Raw genomic sequence first — 21,602 nt, forward strand, 5'->3', positions numbered from 1 at the left:
AAGGACCTGAGCAACGCCGGGTAAATCTTCTAGTTTTTATTATACTTAATTTATATTTAATATGCTATAATTTTTTTTCATTATCCTTATAAAGATCTGATCCATTCTTGAGTCCTAAGGTCTTGGCCTCAATATTACCAAGTGGAAAAGAATTTCACAGATTAATTACGTGTTAAATAAAAAGCAAGTTTTTTATTAATTTCAAATTTTTGTCTTTGAGTTTTACTGAATGTCTGTCTATGATGAGAGTAATTTGGGGTGCCTGATTTTGTGTTCAGTATAGTATTCATTACTTTGACTTTTTATTATTATGAGGTCAGTCTAGATGATCATCATGATCCCCTTTGACCTCAACATTTATGAATTGTCATGGTTTGTAGTGGGATAAAAAGGCAAGAATAACTCTCCATTGTTCTGGATACCATACAGGCACTTCATAAAATAGTGTCCCTGACCTAAAGAGTTTAAAATATAAATAGACAAGGTGATAAAAGGGTCAGAAAAAATCAAACCTCCAACTCTTGTTATGGGTGGTGACAAGGAACAGAGAGGTGATCCCCTTTGGCGCTCATGGCTCGACACCCACTGGGAGCATAGATGTGCTATAGCTGGCAAAAGTCTGACTCAAGTGCATTGGGGCCATAGGCCCCAATAGTAGCATGTATATGTATGCAATCATGTGAAGGAGAACTTCTGAGGTACAAATACAAGGTAGTGCATATTATAAGGACAGGAGTTCAGTGATATGTGATAAAAATAATTATAAGCAGGGCTCGACAAATAATACAATCTACTCTCCCATGGTGAGTAGATTGTAACCCGGAAGAGCTGGTTTTGGGCGATCTGCGCATGCAGAGATCTCCGGACGGCGTGGCTGGTGAGCGGGGCTTGCTGCGGTTCAGCGAGCCCTGATTATAAGCATAGAAAGACTGCTATATGAACAGACGCAGAGTACAGTGCATTTTTTTAGGGAGGAGATCAATAAAAGGAGAAGGGATAATCTCAAGGAGAATAGTTCTGTGGTTAACACATTGAGATGGGTTCAATTCCTGACTGCCAAGAATGTGACCTTAGGTAAAGATCTTTCTCTCTTCTTTCCCATCTATGAAAGAGGGTAACACTACTTTCCCACCAGGGATTTTTACTGGGGTCCTCATAATTATTGAGTCTTTTTCCAACACTTCATGTTCCAACACCATCAATTCCACAAGCCTTCCTTGCAGTGAAGGATCTCCTGTGTCTTCCAGTACCAGATTTTTCTTTTTTACACCACTTAGCACTGATGGTGCACCTTTAATGATTTCAGTGTGATTTTTCTTGGCTTTTTTGTTTTGGATATTGATGACTCCCTCAGCACCAACCTATTTGGTATTTTGGTTGCCTTGCCACTTCTGCTAGCTCACTTGAACACTTTTATGTCTGACAATGTAGCACTTTAAAGACTAACAAGATGGTTTATTAGATGATGAGCTTTCGTGGGCCAGACCCACTTCCTCAGATCAAATAGTGGAAGAAAGTGACTACTTTCTTCCACTATTTGATCTGAGGAAGTGGGTCTGGCCCACGAAAGCTCATCATCTAATAAACCATCTTGTTAGTCTTTAAAGTGCTACATTGTCCTGCATTTTGCTTCAACTACCCCAGACTAACACGGCTACATTTCTATCACTTTTATGTCTGTGACACTGGGCAGAACCAGTTTATTCCAACATTGAAACATGTAAACATCAACTGGAACTGCTCCTCCATTTACCAAGGATAATAATATTTCCTCTTTAGACTCTGATCATGAGGACAATTTCCCTTCCAAGGTCTTTTAGATCACTCATGGACCTTCTACCAGGGATGCAGCATTCTTATAAGGAAGCCTCAGAATGCTGCCCTCCCCCACCTTTGGCAGTTAAAAGGACAGAATAACCCTCAGAGCCTTGGCAGTCATCTTGGTCTGCTCTCAGAGTTTCAGGATCTCTTAAAGTCCTGATCCATACCAGAGATCTTTAGGGAAGACTCTTCTACCATCTCCATTTTCTTTATTGGAGCCTACAAATGAAGGGGAGACACTGGAGGAATCTCTAGATTCCTCTTCTCATCTTCTGATGGGGCCTGAAATTAGTGTCCTCCAGAACAATGTAACGTGTTTCAGGGTCTCATGAGAATGGTGGAAGTTCAGGCAGAGTTTGTACAAGATATCAAACACTTGAGTAGGTATTTCTGCTAGGATTATGAATTTTTAGTTGAGAAATCATATTTTTTACAAGATTTGTCTCATGCAGAGCTTCACAGCAGAAAGCTTTGCAACATCTTCCAACATAAAATGCCAGCACTTCTGATCAAGATAACTTTATTAGAACTCCCTGAGAGATGCCTACCATGTTCATTGGTTTGTCAGTCTCCATCACCATTGCTCTTCTGAGTCCTGTACAAGCTGAAACATGAGAGAGCAGTGGTTTTCCTCATAGCTTCAATGTGGCCAAAACAGGTATGGTTCCCAGACCGGACATGTCCGAGGCTACCTCTTATCCTCTCTTTAGTTCCATATGTTAAGATGCAGAGGTCAGGCAGCCAATCTCTCACTTTTGCACTGCTAAGCATAGTTCCTTGATATCTCTTGGCCTTGGAGCAGAAGAGTTGCTTTCTCAAGGTGTAGTCTGTGGCGCTAAACAGTAGGAAGCCAATCACACGAAAAATGTAATGTCAGAAGTGGAAGCTGTTCCAGCTTTCACACACATATCAGTCGTCTCCTTTTCAGCCTCACTTCTCTATTAGACTTGGTTATCTGTTAAATTTTGAAAACCTAGGCTTATTATTTAGCCCTGTTAAAAGTCCACCTGGCTGTGCTTACAGCCTTTCACCAATCAGTCCAGGAGTGATCAATTTTTGCAAATATTACCGCTAAAAGATGTTTAAAGGGAGTAACCAATCTCTTCCTTCACATAAGATAGCCTATTACACCTGAGCACTTTAATTTTGTTCAGTGACTTGAGAAAATCAACCTTTGAGCTCTTGGGAAAATCTTTCTTTCTTTGCTTATCTTCCAAAACTGTTCGTTGTAGCCATTATTTCAGACAGAACAATAATTGAGTTGGAGAGAGAGCGGGGATGTCTCTGTTTCAGTGGTTCTCAAACTTTTTGGCCCATGGACCACCCGGTAATGTAAACCTTTCTGTGGACCACCAGTTGCTAATGGAAACTCACCGTTAATTACATAATTACGCCTCAGCCATTTTGCTAGTGCTGCAGCTGGAGGAAAATGTAAATTAAATGAATTAGACTAAGTGTTTTAACATTCTCATTTTAGTTTATCAAACTTCATTTTAAATAAATTAAAATATTAATTTATATACAATACAAAAGGTTTGAATGTTTTCTTTATTCATGGCAGGGGTGGGGAACCTTTTTTGGATTGGGGGCCACTGACCCACAATTGGGGGCCATACAAATGAGAAGCAAAAAAACTCCTTCAAAAAACCCCAATCCTCACTGATCTGGCCCCCAACTGAGTCATGTCACTCGTCTGGTGCTTCAGCCCCATGGGGAGAGAGGAAGGGACAGGGATGACTGAAGTTCAGGGCTTCCCATATGCCAGTTTTACTTTCCTGGGGTTCCAGGGTCAGTGGATTTTGGGGACCCCCTTCGGCTCTGGGGTGGGAACAAAAATGAGTTTAGTGTGTGGGACAGGGCTGCTAGCGAGTGGGATAGGGATGGAGGTGCAGGATCTGGGCGGGAGGTGGGGTGAGGAGGGCAGGGTCTAGAAGGGAGTCTGACAGCGGGAGAGGGTGTGGGGTGGGAGTACGAGACATTTTGGGAGCAGAAGCAGCTTGGGGGAGTAACACAGAAAAGGTGAGAGGGTGAGAATGCAGCCAAGTAGCTGCACATCAAAACCCTTGTGGTTGGTTTGTGCAAACGGGCTGAAATTCTCATTCACACACAATGATAAGGTGCAAAGAGGACCATGCTGTGATGTGAAGGAAGGAAGACAAAAGGGTGGGGAGTAAAGGATAGTGCAGCTTCTGCAAAGGAAACTTGTAACCCCCCCCCCCCACACACACACACACATCTTCCCTCTGTTCCAGCCTCGCTTCCCTCAGCCCCGTGATCAAGGGGATACTTCTTGCATCTCCCCATCCCCCTGCAGTGCAGCCCCTGCCCCCTCCCATCCTTCCCCTGCATCTTCCTTTACCTCCCCTGTCTTACCCCCATATCTCTGTTCCCCTCAGTGCACTAACCAGCAGGGCAACAGTGCTGGGACTTGCAGCCCCTGGGAGCAGTGCTGGGGTGAGAAGGGGTTGGGGGGGTGGGGCAGGACAGAGTCACTTCCCTACCTCATCCAGCCTTCCCTGCCTCATGGCTCTGGGCACAGCGAGGTGCTGGGGAAGGGGCAGTCTGCCCCTCTACACCTTGGTGGGAGCAGCACCGTGCAGCCCAGGCCCCGACGCCCCATGTGTGATGGATCACCCAGCCCTGATCTGCAGAGCAGACCCAGTCCCACTCCCTTCTGAAGCAGGAGGCAGAGCCTGTTGAATGGGAGTGGGGGTGTTAACCTCTTAGCCCCCCAGAGCTGCATGCTCAGGCTGGGCTGGGGCAGCCCCAGGGACACACTCGTGCATCTCTCCAACCTTCCATCTCAGCAGGAAGTTGTAGCTGGTGCTCCAGCCTGCAGCTGTGTGGCTGAGGCTTGAGCCGCAGCACGGACTCCCTGCTGCGCGGGGGGAGTGGTGTGGCTGAGCTCCCGCCTAGTCTTCCACAGAAAATTGGCTCCTATGTCTCTTATGGCACGCATGCTGCAGGTTGCTGACCCCTGTCATATAGTATTTTCCTCTATCAACAAGCATGGCATCTATTTAGCTCACCTTTTGCATCAAGCAAGTGTTGTTCAATCCATGAACTGATCTTGACAAAATACTGAACTCATTGGTTGACAATTGTGGTAATGTATATTTAGAAGGATAAATGGAACTGAGTGTCATCGCCATACTGTTGGCATTTGCTCCTATTATGTGTTACCTCCTAGTGGTTGTCTGGGAATATTAGTACCAAAGAGGGTTGATACTGGAGAAACTCCGTAGATACTGAGATGGTGGAAGTGCAGTTTCCCTTCATTATCACTGGATGAGTCTCTCCAGAAAAGATTCAGGACATTTGAATTTATTCCATTGGACTCCTACTATCTCTCTCAGCTTTGACATTTTCAAATACTGTAGAGGTCCCGGTGTATAAAACATTTTTCTGTCCCCTTATAGCTGTACTAGTGGAATGTATGGAGATGCATCTATTTGCTGTAACCATTGAAAAACATGAAAACAGTCTGTCAAAAGGAATTATCATAACTGCTGGATGAAATCATTGTTTTGTGAGATCCCTGTTGTCCTTCTCCATGATTACGATTGGATATGAGGAGATTGCCTTGCATAACCCTTTTTTCCTTTTTGAGGTGGAAGCCTCTTGGAATAGCTCAGTGTCTGCTGGACTTTGGGAAATGGCATAACTAGTGAAATACTGAAGTCAGGGTAGTGAAATATGGCTGTTGAAGATCTAGATGTTCAATATCATTGTTTAGAATAACAGAAACCCAGTGCCATGTTACATTAGTGATTATGGGACAGAATGGTTAAATTTACTCCTCTTATATATAGTGGAAAATCAACCCTTCAGTATTATAGTGAAGGAAATCAATATATGATTCATTAAAATACCTAATTTGTGAGCGGTAACTGCTTTTTAAAAAATATTCTTGATGTAAACGTTGTAAAAAATCTGATGGGTATCTTACTGTCTGCATTTGCAAAGTGATATGCAAACTTTGATGTGGATTGTAGTTTTAAAAGTTCATCCTGTAATGCTGTAAATAAGTGGAGATTAGTAAATGGAATTTTTTTAAATTTCAGATTTGATCATATTTTAAAGATTTCCATATAATGTGTAACTATACTGTGTTGCAAATTGTGCACTTATCAATAAAATTCTGCTGGTATGTAGCTGGCTGCTGTGCTGGTTATTTATAGTGGCTTAAAGCTTTCATTTCTATTTGTTGCCCACAAAAATGAGAAATACGTTCTGAATGTCCATTACCAAGGATAGCCATGTGGATTGCGTGCAAGTTAGTGGCTAAGCACTAAACTAGAAGACAAGAATTCATGAATTTTAAAGCTTGTTCTGCTGATGCTAGATGTGGCATAGGGCAAGTCACTTGCCACTTAAAAATTTAAAGTATCCATTAAACTAGATTACTACAATTTCTAGGTATCCTTTTTGAGATGCCCAGGTGGTGGTGTTTCCGAGAGGGAAAGCTCCATGAAGTCAGTTGGAGTTTTTTTGTGCTTGACATTTTGGAAAAATCATGCCTTAGGGAATACAGATACGAAGCATCCAAAATTTAGAATTTAACTTCATTGTTTATTTTTTTGTAATTGAAGAAGGCATTATGAATGAGTTATCACACACTATTATAAGCAGTCACTTTAGGTGATGCCAAATGAGTTTTATCAAGCATTGCCTGTATTTTGTGAATTGCTAGTACTGTAAAATTCTATTCACCTTATCATACATATGAGTATTAAAAAGACAACTAAATTTCATTAGGCTTTTCATGACCACACTATTGGTAAGAAAGAGCAAATAGATTTTTGTCTAGACTGGTAAATTTCATGACAGCTTTGTAGGCTTCAATACAATTTATTTAGACATAGTATATTTAGAATCAACTAAGAAAAAAGCAGGTTTCAAATTCTTGACTATAAATTATAGGGCTAACCACATTTTCGACCTAAATTTTGCTTCCTTAGTCATTTGACACTCTGTAAAAAGAAGTCATTTATTTTTGTTTGTCGCGAGGAGTTCAGCTGCCTATTACTGCTGCTTTTCCCATCTGTCACGTTCAAACCTCTGAACACCACAGCCTGATGGAACATGCATTAAAAATACAACTGATGATGCACATCAGGTTATTCCAGGCATAAATAAAAGTGCCTCTATTCCATTTTTTTTCCACTGGTTAAATCTTTACAAAAAGAAGCTTTATTAGGTTCTTTTTTTAAAACAGATTTTTTTAAATATGTTGTTTCTAAATATACTTTTATACTTAAATGTCATGCATTTGATTTTTCAGTTTTCATTATTCTAAATATCCTACCAGACAGGTTCATGTAATGTTTACTCCCCTTTGCACGAATTTTCAGACTTGAATTCAAGAGCTATCTGGGTGACTTAAGTAATTTTTAATTGACTAATATTTGTTGGGTCAGTTCTTGACTCTGCAAATGCAACAAAAGTTAGAGTTAGTATCATTATTTTTTAGTATTATCTGGAGAACATTAATTAGTGAAGCAACTTTTCTCACCTAGATATAAGGAATGAGTAAGTTGATTCTTTCTCATGTTGTCTTTCATACAAGACTTTCTGTAACAAGAGTAAAATAATGTTTCATTTTGTCTTTTTTTTTCTCCCTCTTCAGTTTTCAGTGTGGATTGCAGCACCGTGGAATGCCCCCCGGTTCAACAAGTTGTTTGTCCACTGGATAGCTATGAAACCCAGGTCAGGTTGACAGCTGATGGCTGCTGTACTCTTCCCACGAGGTTTGTGTCTGGTTTTGATTTGATAAACATTTCTTCGATGTCTCCCTTTATTTTATAAAGTAAATAATATAGCTGGAGTTGATGAATTAAGTTAATGAGTTAAGCTGAATTTCTCTGGCAGCTCCTCGGCAGTAGGTCAGTGGGAGACTTCCCTTACTCCTCATGAAGGAGAGGAGTTCCAGAGTTGAAAGGGGCACCCTCAGCGATTTAGTGTGTCTTTACTAGACCCACTGAATGAAACTCTAGAACATCACCTCCGCAACTTCAGTCTTCCATTTAGTATAGACATGGCATTAATGTAAGGAATATACTGACTTTACTCTACTGGAGGTGATGAATGTTTAGTACAATAACCACTGTGCACATGTATTTTATGCCAGTTAGGGGAAACTATTTAAAAAGTTAAAACATCAGGTTTTTTATGAAACTGCTAACATCCAATAAATCTGATTAGAATTTTTCTGGCAAATGGCAAATAATTTTGTGAAACTGGAAAATTCCCTAATGAGATGATGGGGAATTAGTGTGCTTGGGATGCAATATACTATATTTTTAAAATATTTCTGTTTCACAACAGTTCATACCAAAAAGTTACCTGATATTTTCCTGAGATTCTGTACCATATGTTATTGTCTGCAGCAAGTTATGTTCCATTAAAATACCATTACACATGGTAATATTTCTAGAAAATACTAGAAAAACAGAATTCCAAATGTACTCCTCAATTTTCCACCTAAAATGCCAAAAAAGAAAACACAAAGCAGGTAATTCTCCCCCTAAGCATAGGTCCTTGTCAGTATCAAGCCATGTTCACCAAGCCCTCTCATTCTGTACTACATCGACATATGCCCGTACATCTTCTGACATAGTTAATAAAAATAAATACTTTAATTTTCAGATAGAGAGTAATTTATGAAAATTTGGTGCCAAAATTTCTCCTAACTCTTCTAACTCAGAAATTAGAAAATGCCAGAAGTAAGGTTACACTAACAAGCATAACCCTTACCCTTGGGTACAGATATTATGACCCATTATTTATTTATGCAATCATGTAGTACTCTTTCCATGGGACATGACCCTCACTCATTATGCTGTAAATGAGAAAAAGGTGCAACTTTTTTAAAGGAAACTTGTTAAAACAGAAATGATGAGGAAGGCTGCCTCTAGTACAATTACTTTAAAACAAATTTTAGGTAAACATAGTATTTTATTGCAAATGTATTCATTATACATTCATAAGCCATCTAAAATATTTACAGATAAATAATTTGATACTTGTTTTTAAAATGTTTTTATCCTCATTCTTCTCTCGTTATTTTGCTAGCCTCAAAACAGAGGAATTAAATTTGGTTATATGAGTGTGGACTTGAATGGCGCACTCACACTGGATTTACATTGCTATGGTTGCAAAGAAATTTTGTCCCAGATTAAAAGTAGGGATGTTTAAAAGCTCCCATGTAGCCATTCACCCCACCCTCGCATGCTGCTGCCTCTGTGTGGGAGAGAAGGTGGGAGCTAGTGCTTGCAGAAAAACTTTTTTTTTTTTGAGGAGTTGGAGGGGAGGGGCACGGCAGGATTTGCGTATAACCATTCATGTTAAGTGATGAGCCCAGGCTAATTGGTTAACCATTTAATGTGCATCCTAACTAATCCCTAATTGAAAATGTGGATCCACAGGACTCTGTTCCTCTAGGCAGTGTGGTGAGGTACATAGAGCCACTTGACTGGTATTCAGGAGATCTGAGTTCTGTTTTTGACTGGCATTGGCCTCATAGGAAAATTATTTCACTTCTGTATCTTGGCTGTACCATCTGTAAAATGGGCTAATGACATTTGACCACCTTTGAGATCTAGTGATGAGAAATGCTGTATAAAAGGCAAGTATTACTATGCATAGATCAGGACACACCAATTCAAAGTGGCACCAGACTTTGCCAGTACAGGCAGTCCCCAGGTTACGTACAAGATAGGGACTATAGGTTTGTTCTTAAGTTGAATGTGTATGTAAGTCGGAACTGGCTCCAGATTCAGCTGCTGCCACTGAAACTGACCAGGGGCTGACTACAGGAAGCTGGAGGCAGAATTGCTCTGCCCCCAGCTTCCTGGAATCAGCCACTGATCAGTTTCGACAGCGGCTGAATCTCGAGCTTCGGACAGAACAGCTGGGCTGCCAGGTAGGTCCCTGCAGGACCAACCCGGCAGCACCCCAGCTGCTCTACCCCAGGGTCCACAACAAAAGCCTGGTCTGCTGGGGGAGGGGGGCGCACTAGCTGCACCCCTCCTCCCAGCAGACCAGGGACAAGGGGAGCAAAGCCGCAGCGGTGGCGGGGTGCCGTGCCTCTGAGGCTTTGCTCTGGCAAAGCCTCAGAGGCGCGGGACCCCGGAGCAAAGCCGGGGAGGTGGAGGGGTCTCGCGCCTCTGAGGCTTTGCTGTGGCAAAGCCTCAGAGGCGCGGGACCCTGCCGCCGCTGCGGCTTTGCTCCCGGTGCCTCTGGTCTGCTGGGGACTGCCTCCAGCAGACCAGGGACACCGGGAGCAAAGCCGCAGTGGCGGCGGAGTCCCGCGCCTCTGAGGCTTTGCCAGAGCAAAGCCTCAGAGGCGCTGGACCCCTCCGCCTCCCTGGCTTTGCTCCAGGTGTCCCTGGTCTGCTGGAGACGGTCCCCAGCAGACCAGGGGCACCCGGAGCAGCTTTTCTTGCCCCGGAGGTTGAGGTGGCGGGACCGCTGCGCTCTGGGCGGTCCCGCTGCCTGCGATCTCCAGGGCGCGAAAGCCCCGTTCGTAAGTGCGGATCCGACATAAGTCGGATCCGCGTAACTCGGGGACTGCCTGTATGCCAAATGTATCTCCACTGCTACAATGATCAACACCCCTCTCAATATACCTTTCAAGATGCAGGCACATGCCAGTCACAGCATTTGGTGTACCTCATCCAGTGCACTAACTGCCTTAGTAACCGCTATGTGGGTAAAACTAGACCAATCACTACGCTCTTGTATGAACTCACAGGGAAAATCATACAAGATTAAAAAAAAACTTATCTGTGAGTGAACACTTTGAAAAGTGACCACAGTATCTGATTTGCCAGTCTTCATCCTCAAAGAAAACCTGCATAACACTTTCAGAAGATAAGCTTGGCAGATTAAATTCGTAACTTTGCTAGACACTAGAAATCAGGGACTAAATAGAGACAATGGATGTCTAACTTATTACAGCCTTTCACTACTCACCTTCCTTCTTTTCTCCCCCATGACAGGAAGGTGTTAACTGGCCACTTCACCTTTAATGGTCTCTTGAAATGTGTGTTGACTACTTAGGCTAAATAATCTATCCCATATTGTATTTAACTATCATACTCTGAGTTACGAATGTAAAGGGGTAACTGTTTTCCCCCTAAGCATTACCCTTGTGATCACCAAAGTATTTGAACTCTCTTACTGGGTGATGCTTATTAGTAACTGGTTAACTGGCAGCTTGTCTGGGCAACCTGTGGTGTGGTGTTGCTGGCCTGCGGTGCTCCATGTGCAGAGGGGTACTCCACAGTTAACTGGCTAAATGTACTGTTTAACCAGTTAACTTTTTAAATTATAGTTTACATCCCAACTCTGAGTACATTTCTCAGACTTGAAGAAGAGCTGTGTAAGCTTCAAAGCATGTTTCATGCCATCAGAAGTTGGTAGAATAAAAGATATGGCCTCTCCCATCTTGTCTGTCAACCTGCTGAGCAGTCACTTTCAACATCCCCACCTTGGGTATTGGGGAAATGTACAAGAACCTCGAAGGAGGAGTGTCCCAGCTGGTTCACATCTGGAATGGGGCAGGCTTTGATCCCCCTTGCAAATCATCCAAGTGCCTGGCTTGGCTACTTGAGTTGTACTGTGGTTTGTCACTTTGCCCATATGTGCTAAGTTTGCTAGACAACAAGCACCAAATAAAGTGAAACCATTTTTATGTGAACACCAAGCTGAAAATCTTATGAGTAGCATGAGCAGAGGCTGTGGACCCTGCCTGAACAGTGGAACCACAGGAGCAACATCTGAGAGTGGAAGTTCTCTAAGTTAGTTCAGTACTCTTAGGCCTTTTCACAAAGAATAAGACAGTTATACTGCTTGAATAATAAAACACGTTTTTTCTTCAAGAGACATCCCTAAGGGTACTCCACAGCATGTGGGTTCTCCACAGCAGGTGTCAGTACGTCCCAATGCCTCAAACCGAATTCTTCACAGCAGAGTATAGAGAGGCCAGGTATTCATGGCAGGGGAGGTACACAGGCACTGCTTGGGACTACAGCGCATGCGTGGCCAGCCTTCCCTCAGTTCCTCCTTACTGTCCCCAGTTTAAGACGGAGCTCAGCGGTGCTCTTCACTCATTAATCCTGCAGATAAGTAGTTCAATTTTTGGTTATTTCTTCTTCAGTAACCTTATGCCTTATCCAAGTTCATCTACATAAAAAAAAAACCCCAAATAAACCAAAAAAGCCCAGCCTTTGCTTTTTCTCCAACTTAATCTCCTGCTGCTTGCATTCACCCCGCAGTGCCAGGGTCACCAGGCTTTAAACTTTGTTTAGCCTGTAATGACACCAAACCATCTCCGACAGACATGCTAAGTGCCTGAAATGCCTCAAGGAGCCCCATGTTCAACAGGACTGCCAACACACTGCACCAAACTCAAGGCGTGAACACGCCGCCTGAAAATGATTGTTAGAAAAGGCACAACATCTCTCTTAAGATCCTGGTACGCAAGGTCCTGACAAGACAAGACCTGAAAAGTGGGGAGGAGGGGAGAATCCCCAAACAAATATGCCTTTTAATTATCTCTCCAGGGGCAGTTGCTTAAGTGTCATATAACTGAAAGATCGGTGCTGAGAGGTCACCTTACCTCAGCACTTACGATGCCCCATGCACTTCTACAGGCCATTCTGTGCATGCCTCTCACGTCTCAGCACCCATTATGGCCCTGAGTGACCAGATTGTTGAACTCTCGGCATTGATGCCTACCACCATGGCAACCAACTGTGCAACCTATTGGCACCATCCCGCCACTTAATGGTGCTGTCTCTACCTCAGTACAGCAACCCATATAGGTGCCACCGCAGCTACACCAGCTCTGGTACCATTTTTGGTACCAATGGCCTTGGTACCGACTACTCTGGCACCCAGGTATTTACACCAGGCAGATCTCGCTGTGTCATTCTTCGTTTAATTCTCCATTCTTCCTGAAACATGTCTCATCACCTACACTTTTATCCAGCAATAACGACGAAGAGGGAATATCATCCTCACTCTAGTTATCGCCCGGTACCAAAATATCTGTGCCTTTGACTCATCCCAGCTTTATTCATCCAGTGAGCATGCCCCCCTGGGATCCACACCCAAGGATGCCTATGCATAGTCGCAATATTGGAGCTCATGGATTTATGACTACAAAAAGATATATTCAAAAAAACTCATATCTAGCCCACACCCTCTCCTTCACCTCAATTTCTGTCACCACAGAGGAAGCAGTAGGAAACTGCTGATCTGCAGTCTCATGAGTGATGCCCAGATACAAATTCATCGTCCTCACCTGAGGAAGAAGCCATGCCACTGCCTCCAACCATGGCTGATGACTTGACTCCCTTTCAGGATCTCTTTAAGATAATTGCAGCTGACCTGAATAATGCTATGGAGGAGGTGCAAGAGACACAGCATGAGCTCACCAATATCCTCCAGGCCATGCCATCAGCCAAGGTTGCCTTACCCATTAATCCAGCTATCACAGAGCCTGCCAAAACTGTGTGATAGACTCCTGCCACTATCCCCCCGACCTGTAAGAGGGTGGATAGGAATACTATGTTCCTCCAAAAGGGTCTCAATTACTCTTCACACACCCCTCCTCCAAATTCTCTGGTGGTGGACACTACTCATCAGAGGAACAAGCGTCAGCCTGGATCCACCCCAGCTGATAAAGACTGCAAAAGACTGGATTTGTTTGGCAGGAAAATCTGTACCAAGTTGCACTTCAGAGTTGGTAATTATGCTGCTGCCATTAGTAAATATGATTTTAAAAACTACTCAAAGTTCAGCACCTTTATTGAGGACATACCTGAAGCCAAGAAGCAACAATTCAATGCGGTTGTTGCAGAAGGCCACACCATGTCACAAACAGCTCTACAAGCTGCTCTTCATATTGCAGATACTGCCACCAGATAAACAGCATAAAGGATTCCTGGGCGATGTGATGCTCTGCTCTCTCAGCATTCACATACTTACAACCAGAAGGAGGCAGTATAGATACCAACCATACCTAAGACCAAGGTATCCGCCTTACACCTACCAATATATGAGACAGGACCATCAACCGCAACAACAATGTGGTCAGGGCAGGCAACAGGGTAGATGCAACCAGAGCAGTGCTACCAACCAGCCGCACCAACCAAATAAGCAAATTAGAGCCATCTGTTGAGACAGAAAACAATTCTACCCAATCCAGAATTGTCAATTAATGACAGATCATTCACCTATTATCTTCTGCCCTTTTATACGAACTGACAGAACATTACATCTGATGGGTACTACAAACAATCCTTTCAGGATATTCCATTCCACCCTCCCACCTTCCTACCTTGTCTCCCTTCCGTGACCACTGTCATGAGGCATCTTACAATAGGAGGTCGAGCACCTCTTCCAGTTGGGCACTATAAAAGCGGTCCTACAGGAATATGGGAGTGGATTTTATTCACACAGAAAAAGACTGTAGGGTGGCATCCAATTTTGGACCTTAGAGCACTTAACAAATTCATGAAGAGGCAAAAATTCAAGATGGTAATGTTGACTACCAATTATCCCTTCTCTGGAGTCGGATGCTTGGTTTTCATGTCTCAACTTACAGGATGCCTCTTTCCATGTTACTCTTCATCCTGCTCATAGATGGTTTCTCCGTTTCATCTTAGGTATGCAACACTACCAATATACTGTCCTAACATTTGGACTCTCCATGGCACCAAGTTTTTTCCAAGATGCTGGCAGTGGTTAAAGCCAGCCTCAGGAAACAGGATATTAACATCTACCCGTATCTTGACAATTGCCTCATCAAGGCAAGAACCGAATATGACTCTCATTGCAGCATTTACCTCATCCAAGAATGCTTTCATTCTTGGGCCTATTAGTAAATGAGACAAAATCAGTGCTAACACTGACTTAATCCATACAATTAATCAGAGCACAGCTCAATTCAACTACCACCATAGCTTCTCTACTACAAAACAGGTTTCTAAAGATTCATGATCTAGTTCTAAAGCTGTGCCTAATGTCACGTGTCACTGTGCGTGACTGTCATCAACTTCTAGGTCACATGGCATCCTGCAACCCTGTTATTCCAAAAGCTCGTTTCTTCATGAGATGCCTTCAGTGTTGGCTCAGATTGGCCTACAAGCTAAATCTCCACCCTCTAACCAAAATTCTGTCTATATTCCTCCCACAGTAAAAAGTGCAATATTATGGTGGACAAAACCAGAGAATCTATGCCTACGCATTCCCTTTCAAACTCCAGAACCCACCGTGGGATGCCTCTTTATGGGGTGAGGGTGCACAAGAAAGACTTCATGACTAGGGCGTATGGAAACCAACAGCATGGACCCCACACATCAATGTCCTCAAGGTCAGAGTCATTTGGCTTGCTTGTCAAATATTTGGACACCATATATTTGGACACCATATCAGAATATATACCAACAACATCTCCTGCATGTTTTATATAAACAGGTAAGGTGGAGCCCCTTCCCGTGCCTTATGCACAGAGGCTATTTTCATGTGGAACTGATGCCTTCCCCAGGCTATCTCCATAAGTGCATGCCACCTTCCTTAAACACCATTGCCAATGTACTAAGCAGAACCCTACCCTGAGACCATGAGTGGCAGATCAATCACAGAGTCCTCACTACAATCTTCAGACATTGGGGATACTCCTGAATAGACCTCTTTCCCAAAAAGGCAAACAAAAAACGTCCCATGTACTGCTCCAGGGCCACATCAGCAAGGGCTCCCTCAAAGATGTCTTCATTCTCAAGTGGACCCATCACCTACTATATGTGCCTTCTCTTCAATTCCCCTTCTCAACAGAACAATTCTCAAAATAAAGAGGGACCGGGCGAGGATCATCCTCATAGTCCCTTGCTGGCCCCGGCAACCTTGGTTCCCTTTCCTGAACAGAATGGATCTATGTCCTCCAATCACGCTTCCATGCAGTCTAAAGATCCTTTTCTAACCAGGGCTCCAAGTTCCACACCCATGATTTCTAACACTGCACCTGAAAGCCTGGTACCTAGATGACTCTCTGAGGGTATGTCTACACTACCCCGCTAGTTCGAACTAGCGGGGTAATGTAGGCATACCGCACTTGCAAATGAAGCCCGGGATTTGAATTTCCCGGGCTTCCTTTGCATAAGCGGGGAGCCGCCATTTTTAAAACCCCGCTGGTTCGAACCCCGTGCAGCGCGGCTACACGGGGCTCGAACTAGGTAGTTGGGACTAGGATTCCTATTCCGAACTACCGGTACACCTCGTTCGACTAGGAATCCTAGTCCGAACTACCTAGTTCGAGCCCCGTGTAGCCGCGCTGCACGGGGTTCGAACCAGCGGGGCTTTAAAAATGGCGGCTCCCCGCTTATGCAGATGAAGCCCGGGAAATTCAAATCCCAGGCTTCATTTGCAAGTGCGGTATGCCTACATTACCCTCCTAGTTCGAACTAGGAGGGTAGTGTAGACATACCCTGAGATAGAGCTACAGTGCTCACCATAGGTGCAAAACCTGCTACATGCTTGCTTTTTTACCTATCCTTGAAAACAGCATTCCTAGTGGTGATAACATCAGCCCATTGGGTAGGGGAAATGGCTGCTCTTATGAAAGAACCCCACATACACCATCTTTTTCAAAGATAAGGTGTTTCTGTGCACCCATCCCAAGTCCCTCCCCAAGATCCAATCGTTTTTCCACATCAACCAGACCATCTTTTTACCTGGATGTTCTTCCCCAAGCCCCATGCCAATACTTTTGAAGCTCAAATGCATACCCTGAATGTATGTAGTGCTCTTTCACACTTCTGCCTCTATAGAACAAGACCTTTCGGACTGTCCCTTAAACTCTTCATTTTCATCACAGAACTCAACAAGGAAGGGCAGATATCATCCCAAAGACTGTCACACTGGATCTTAAAAACTGCATCAAAATGTGTTACAACCAAAACCAATTGCCACCACCTACTTCGATTTATGTGCACTCCACCAGGGCAGTAGCCACGTCAGTTGCTTACTTGCTCAAGATCCCTATTGAAGACATATGTGCTGCTGTTAATGGACCTCAGACCAAACGTTTGCCAGGCACTATGCACTTTTTCAGGGGCTTCTTTCCTCCACCAGAGTGGTGAAAGCTGTCCTGTCAACAGCCTGCTATCTGATCTGAAGTCCCTACTTCCATAGAATAGTGGTAGAGATGTAGCCGTGTTAGTCTGGGGTAGCTGAAGCAAAATGCAGGACAATGTAGCACTTTAAAGACTAACAAGATGGTTTATTAGATGATGAGCTTTCGTGGGCCAGACCCACTTCCTCAGATCAAAAAAACTTCCATAGGACACATTACTTTTCAGTCACCTGCTGTGGAACACCCACAGTGACATCTCTCTCTCTCTCGAAGAGGAGTTTACTCACCTTTAGCAGTAACTGACTTTCTTTGAGAGAAGCATCCCTGTGGGTGCTTCATTACCCTCCCTTTCTCCCCTCTACTTTGGACTCCTTTTTGTTATTAGGCCGGGTGTCCAGATAGAAAAGGAACTGAGGGGAGGGTGGCAGCGCATGTATGGTAGTCCCAAATTGTGCCCGCACGCCGCCTCTGCCACACATGCACGGCCCCCATGCACTGCTGTGAAGAATCCAGTCTGTGGCTCTGGGACGCACCGACACCTACTGTGGAGCACCCACCTGCTGTGGAGCATCCACAGGGATGCTCATCTCAAAGAACGTCAGTTACTGCTAAAGGTGAGTAACCTTTGCTTACCTTGCATGGAAGTAAGTGGGCTACATTATAGGGATAGAATTAAGCATGTGTTTTGATTTGGTGAATTGGGGCCATGGTGAACAAACCTAGTATTTTTGTTGTTATTGATTGTTACTTTTCTTAAAAATCCTGTGTTTGGATTTTGTATATGCTTAATTCCTGTGCAAAATTGTGTGTGTGAAATTTTAGAAGCTTTAAAAAAGCTTATTTCTGAGGAATTCTCAAGAAGGAGTGGTTTAAAATATAGAATTTTACCAAGAAATGTGAAAGGTAGCTAGTGTCAAAGTCAGACAGGACTCACAGATTTATCAGACCGCTCTGTTTATTCAGCAAAGCTCTGCTAAAATGCATGGAGAAAATGTGAGTGCCATACAAGGTTCAAACCCCTTGATTTATACAGTCAAAAGAAAGCCAAAATTAACAGGATTAAAAGGGGGGCAAAACTTCACATAATTAGTGTGAGGCTACTCAAGTATTCTTCATTTCCACATCAAGCACACAGCAATCTCCTGTCCAATTGCTTGGTTATCTCAATTGTTTTCTCCCTAACACCTAATGTTCCTTTTCCTATTAACTCTGGCTAGCACTTTGTAATCTGCATTCCTACAAACAACATTAACATACTTTTCTTCTTCCTGTTCAGAGACAAACAGTATTCCTTCAACTTATTCAATTATTACAGCATAATTCATCTTTCTCTTATAGTATAATTCTTTCTACTTTCACACTAGAAAAGAAAGTGTTCATGTTCTTTAATGGGCTTGTCTTAGTGCATGACAGATTGGTATATAGACTACAGTTTACACCTCACTGGTGTAGGCTAGCCATGTAGATGAGTCCTAAATGATTACCCCATGGTTTAAATGGAACACTCAGTGCAAATAGCATAACTGGTGTGTCAGCCTTCAGACAGCCAGAAATGATAGAGCCAAAGTACTTGAACTACCCTTTTCATCTTAACTCTGAATCTTCAGCCACTAGGAAAGGACCAGGGTGCGGGGATGGGGCCATGAAAATCAAAAATTAAGAAATGAAATTAAAAGAGATTTTGGAGTACAATTATGAAGTCTTTTGGAGTTTTAAAAAAAACTCAAGCAGCTTGATTTTGATATACAAGTTGAGGAAAGGATTTTAAGATGCAGGGGAAAGGACTTTTTGTTCATTATCTCACAATATCTCATGTAAAGATTTTTGCATTACAAAATCCAGGAATGAGGAGCAGAGATTTCTCTGTGTAGGCATGCATATATATTGGTGGCAGAGGAAGATTTTTTTGCACAAGTTTGGAAATTTTTCATAAAATCATTAACAAATAAGTCAGCTGTAGTTCAGCTTTGATTGTCATGATCAGTTTAAAAGTTAACCAACTTTTTTTTGTCAATTTTAAAGAATCTGATAGTATTTAACAGATGTAGTAATTTATTTATTTGTGTCTTGAACCCGATACCATAACTCATTGGATATCATACTCCCTTTCCACCCCAAGAATGTACTGTTTTAGCAGAGATAAAGAAATGCTAAGTGACAGTAGAGCTATAACGACATTTGGAATACTGGATACGGGAAGCTGACTTCATAGACTACTGACATATTATGCAGAAGAGGAGAGGCTTCAGTTTCTCATGTGATTTTTTTTTTTTTTTAATTGGGCAGAAAAGCTTTTATGGCATGCTTTTTTTTGGGAACCAGAAACCTGTTCACTTCCCAGGAACACTGTTAGTCTATTTCAGGATAAGAGTTGGCACATATCTCAAAGCCATATATAAGAGAACCTTTTGGCATTTGTTAACTGATTTTGTGTTCCAACTAAATGAAGAGGATCTCTTTACCTTCAGTATAATACACAACTAGCAGTATAATATCTTCCTTTATTCCACCTAAAATAGCCTACAGACATGCTTCTGGGAAAAATAGCGAATGATAGACAAATGTCTGAATAAAGAGTAGGAGAATGGTTTTTAAGCCTTGTGCTTAATATCCTATTAATTTATAGTGAGAACTATGAACAGGCATAATTGTGAATTGTGTGATATGAATGAGCATTAATATTGAAAAGGGAAGGTAGCCTTGGTTTTTCCATCCTAGAATGAAATACCCGGTGTGAGTCTCTAGATACTTTATTAGCTATTTTATTTAAGCAATATGTTGAGCTCTGTGACACACACATAATACTGTTAAATTCAAATTTATTTTAAAGAAAAAAATTACAGGAAACACATTTTTATTAGCATAACTTGATTTTCTTTGGTTTGCAAGGTAAGTGACAGCAAGGATAAATTAGACATGTGGAGGTAAATTGTGGTACATGTAGTGCTTGCATGTTTATCTCCCCTATTTACTACAAATATTGTGTCCATGCTTGCTAATATTTCAGTTTTTTGTTGTTTTTTTGGTTGGTGTGATATATTTGGCTAGTGTTTCTGTGATTGCAGCAGGAGACAAAATGGAATGTGGGGAGTTCTGGTTTCTTTCTTTGCAGTTCACAGGTTGGTGAAGTCAAAGTCACTTCATTCTTCTGCACATTTCTCTTGACATTGAGGTGAAAATTTGAGGGTAAAACAGGTCAAAATGTAAAGTGGAAGGAAAGAAATTAACAAAAGATAATATTATTAAACCCCCAAAATCATTAGTGTTCCCTGAATCTGTTTAAGGAGCTGCATTGTCACAAGCCCAATGTGGAGAATACTCTGCCTTAGATCAGTTATAGGAGTAAAGGTCAGTATCTCATGATACTTCAGGACAACAGGCAGAGATTTATATCACTGGAAATGGGATGCTTTTTCCAGTGAAAACACCTTCCTTGGAGCAATGGCGAGTACTCATATACCTGCTTTTACAATGGCTATAAATCAAAAGCCATGTAGATTGAAATTGACACATACATTTTTTAAAGCCCTTCACAGTGCAGACTCCATCTAAATTCATACCCACCTCCAAAAGTCTTGTTCTGGAATGCCTGGTTTCGAACATTACCTGTTTTTTCAGAATCCCATAATTATACATTAGGGCTTTTCTGTTCTGAGCCCCAGGGTGTGGAACTTGTTCCCTTTTGAATAGTAGCTCCGTGTCTCTCTCCATTCTTTACAAAAACTCCTAAAACATTTTCCTCTTAAAAGATGGGTTGTTTTTTTTTTGAATGACTATCTTTTGGGTTTATATTAAATGTTTTGAAAAGTTGAGGTGTTGGATGCCAGTGGTTGTAGTAACTGGAATTTTTTTTTTAAAGGAAAATTTGTGATTTCAAAATTTACATTTTTTATAAATTGCAATATAAAATAGATTTCAAAACAAAGTCATTGTGAAATGAAACGTCTATTCTAAAACCAGCCACACACTTTTTTCAAACTCAATATATTCCTGCAAAGTTTGTTTCAATAGAGCAAAATTTTCCAACTGAAGAGATTCGATCAGCTCTAGTTGTGTGATGTGCTCAGAGAGAGATTGTCCCATTGTTGTCATCACATGATTATCTCTTTTTATCATTTTACAGAGCTGGCACCCAGATAATAAATGCTTTATTTAAACAATTCTTTGGGTCTGTGCTTTTGAAGTCCTTTCATTTCTCTCTCATTCATCTGGTTGCTCTAGGGTACTCTCTCATACCTTTTCTTTCATACTTCACCCTTTTTTTCATTTGCTCTAGTCTTCATTCTTGCCTTAGTGTCCCTTCTCACACCTCTGGTAGCACCACACCTCCTGTTATCTTGACTCTGAGCTGTCACTGCTTTTTGAGCTTTCCGCTCATTTATCATTCCAATCCTTTCTCTCACCTAGGAGCCTGTCTCTCAAAGTGGAGTCTCTTGTTTCATGCTACCGCTCACAGTGTTAACATAGATGAATGGAAATTCATCTTCATCCTAAATCTGCGTAATATTAAGAAAAACTATTTTCCCTGTCTTTTTTTCCATTATCTGTTGGAAAGTAGAGTCACAAAGATAGTGCTAGGTCAATATCCAACTGCTTTATCTACTTAATAATAGTTCCTGCAGTGTCCGCTCACTGACAA

General features: G+C 42.2%; 1 protein-coding gene across 3 annotated transcripts in view; it reads left to right on the forward strand.

Moving 5' to 3' along the window:
- The window catches only part of CRIM1 (cysteine rich transmembrane BMP regulator 1), a 336,829-nt gene that overhangs the window by 150,857 nt on the left and 164,370 nt on the right, over window positions 1–21,602 (forward strand). For 2 of the 3 annotated variants that reach the window (XM_075924932.1, XM_075924933.1), the window contains one exon: window positions 7,451–7,571. The exons of the other annotated variant lie outside the window; for it this stretch is intronic. In XM_075924932.1, coding sequence (XP_075781047.1) covers window positions 7,451–7,571 — 121 coding nt within the window. The remainder of the gene's footprint in view (window positions 1–7,450; window positions 7,572–21,602) is intronic. 3 annotated transcript variants of the gene reach the window in all.

The sequence above is a fragment of the Pelodiscus sinensis genome, chromosome 3, assembly GCF_049634645.1.
Source record: "Pelodiscus sinensis isolate JC-2024 chromosome 3, ASM4963464v1, whole genome shotgun sequence".
NCBI lineage: Eukaryota > Metazoa > Chordata > Testudines > Trionychidae > Pelodiscus > Pelodiscus sinensis.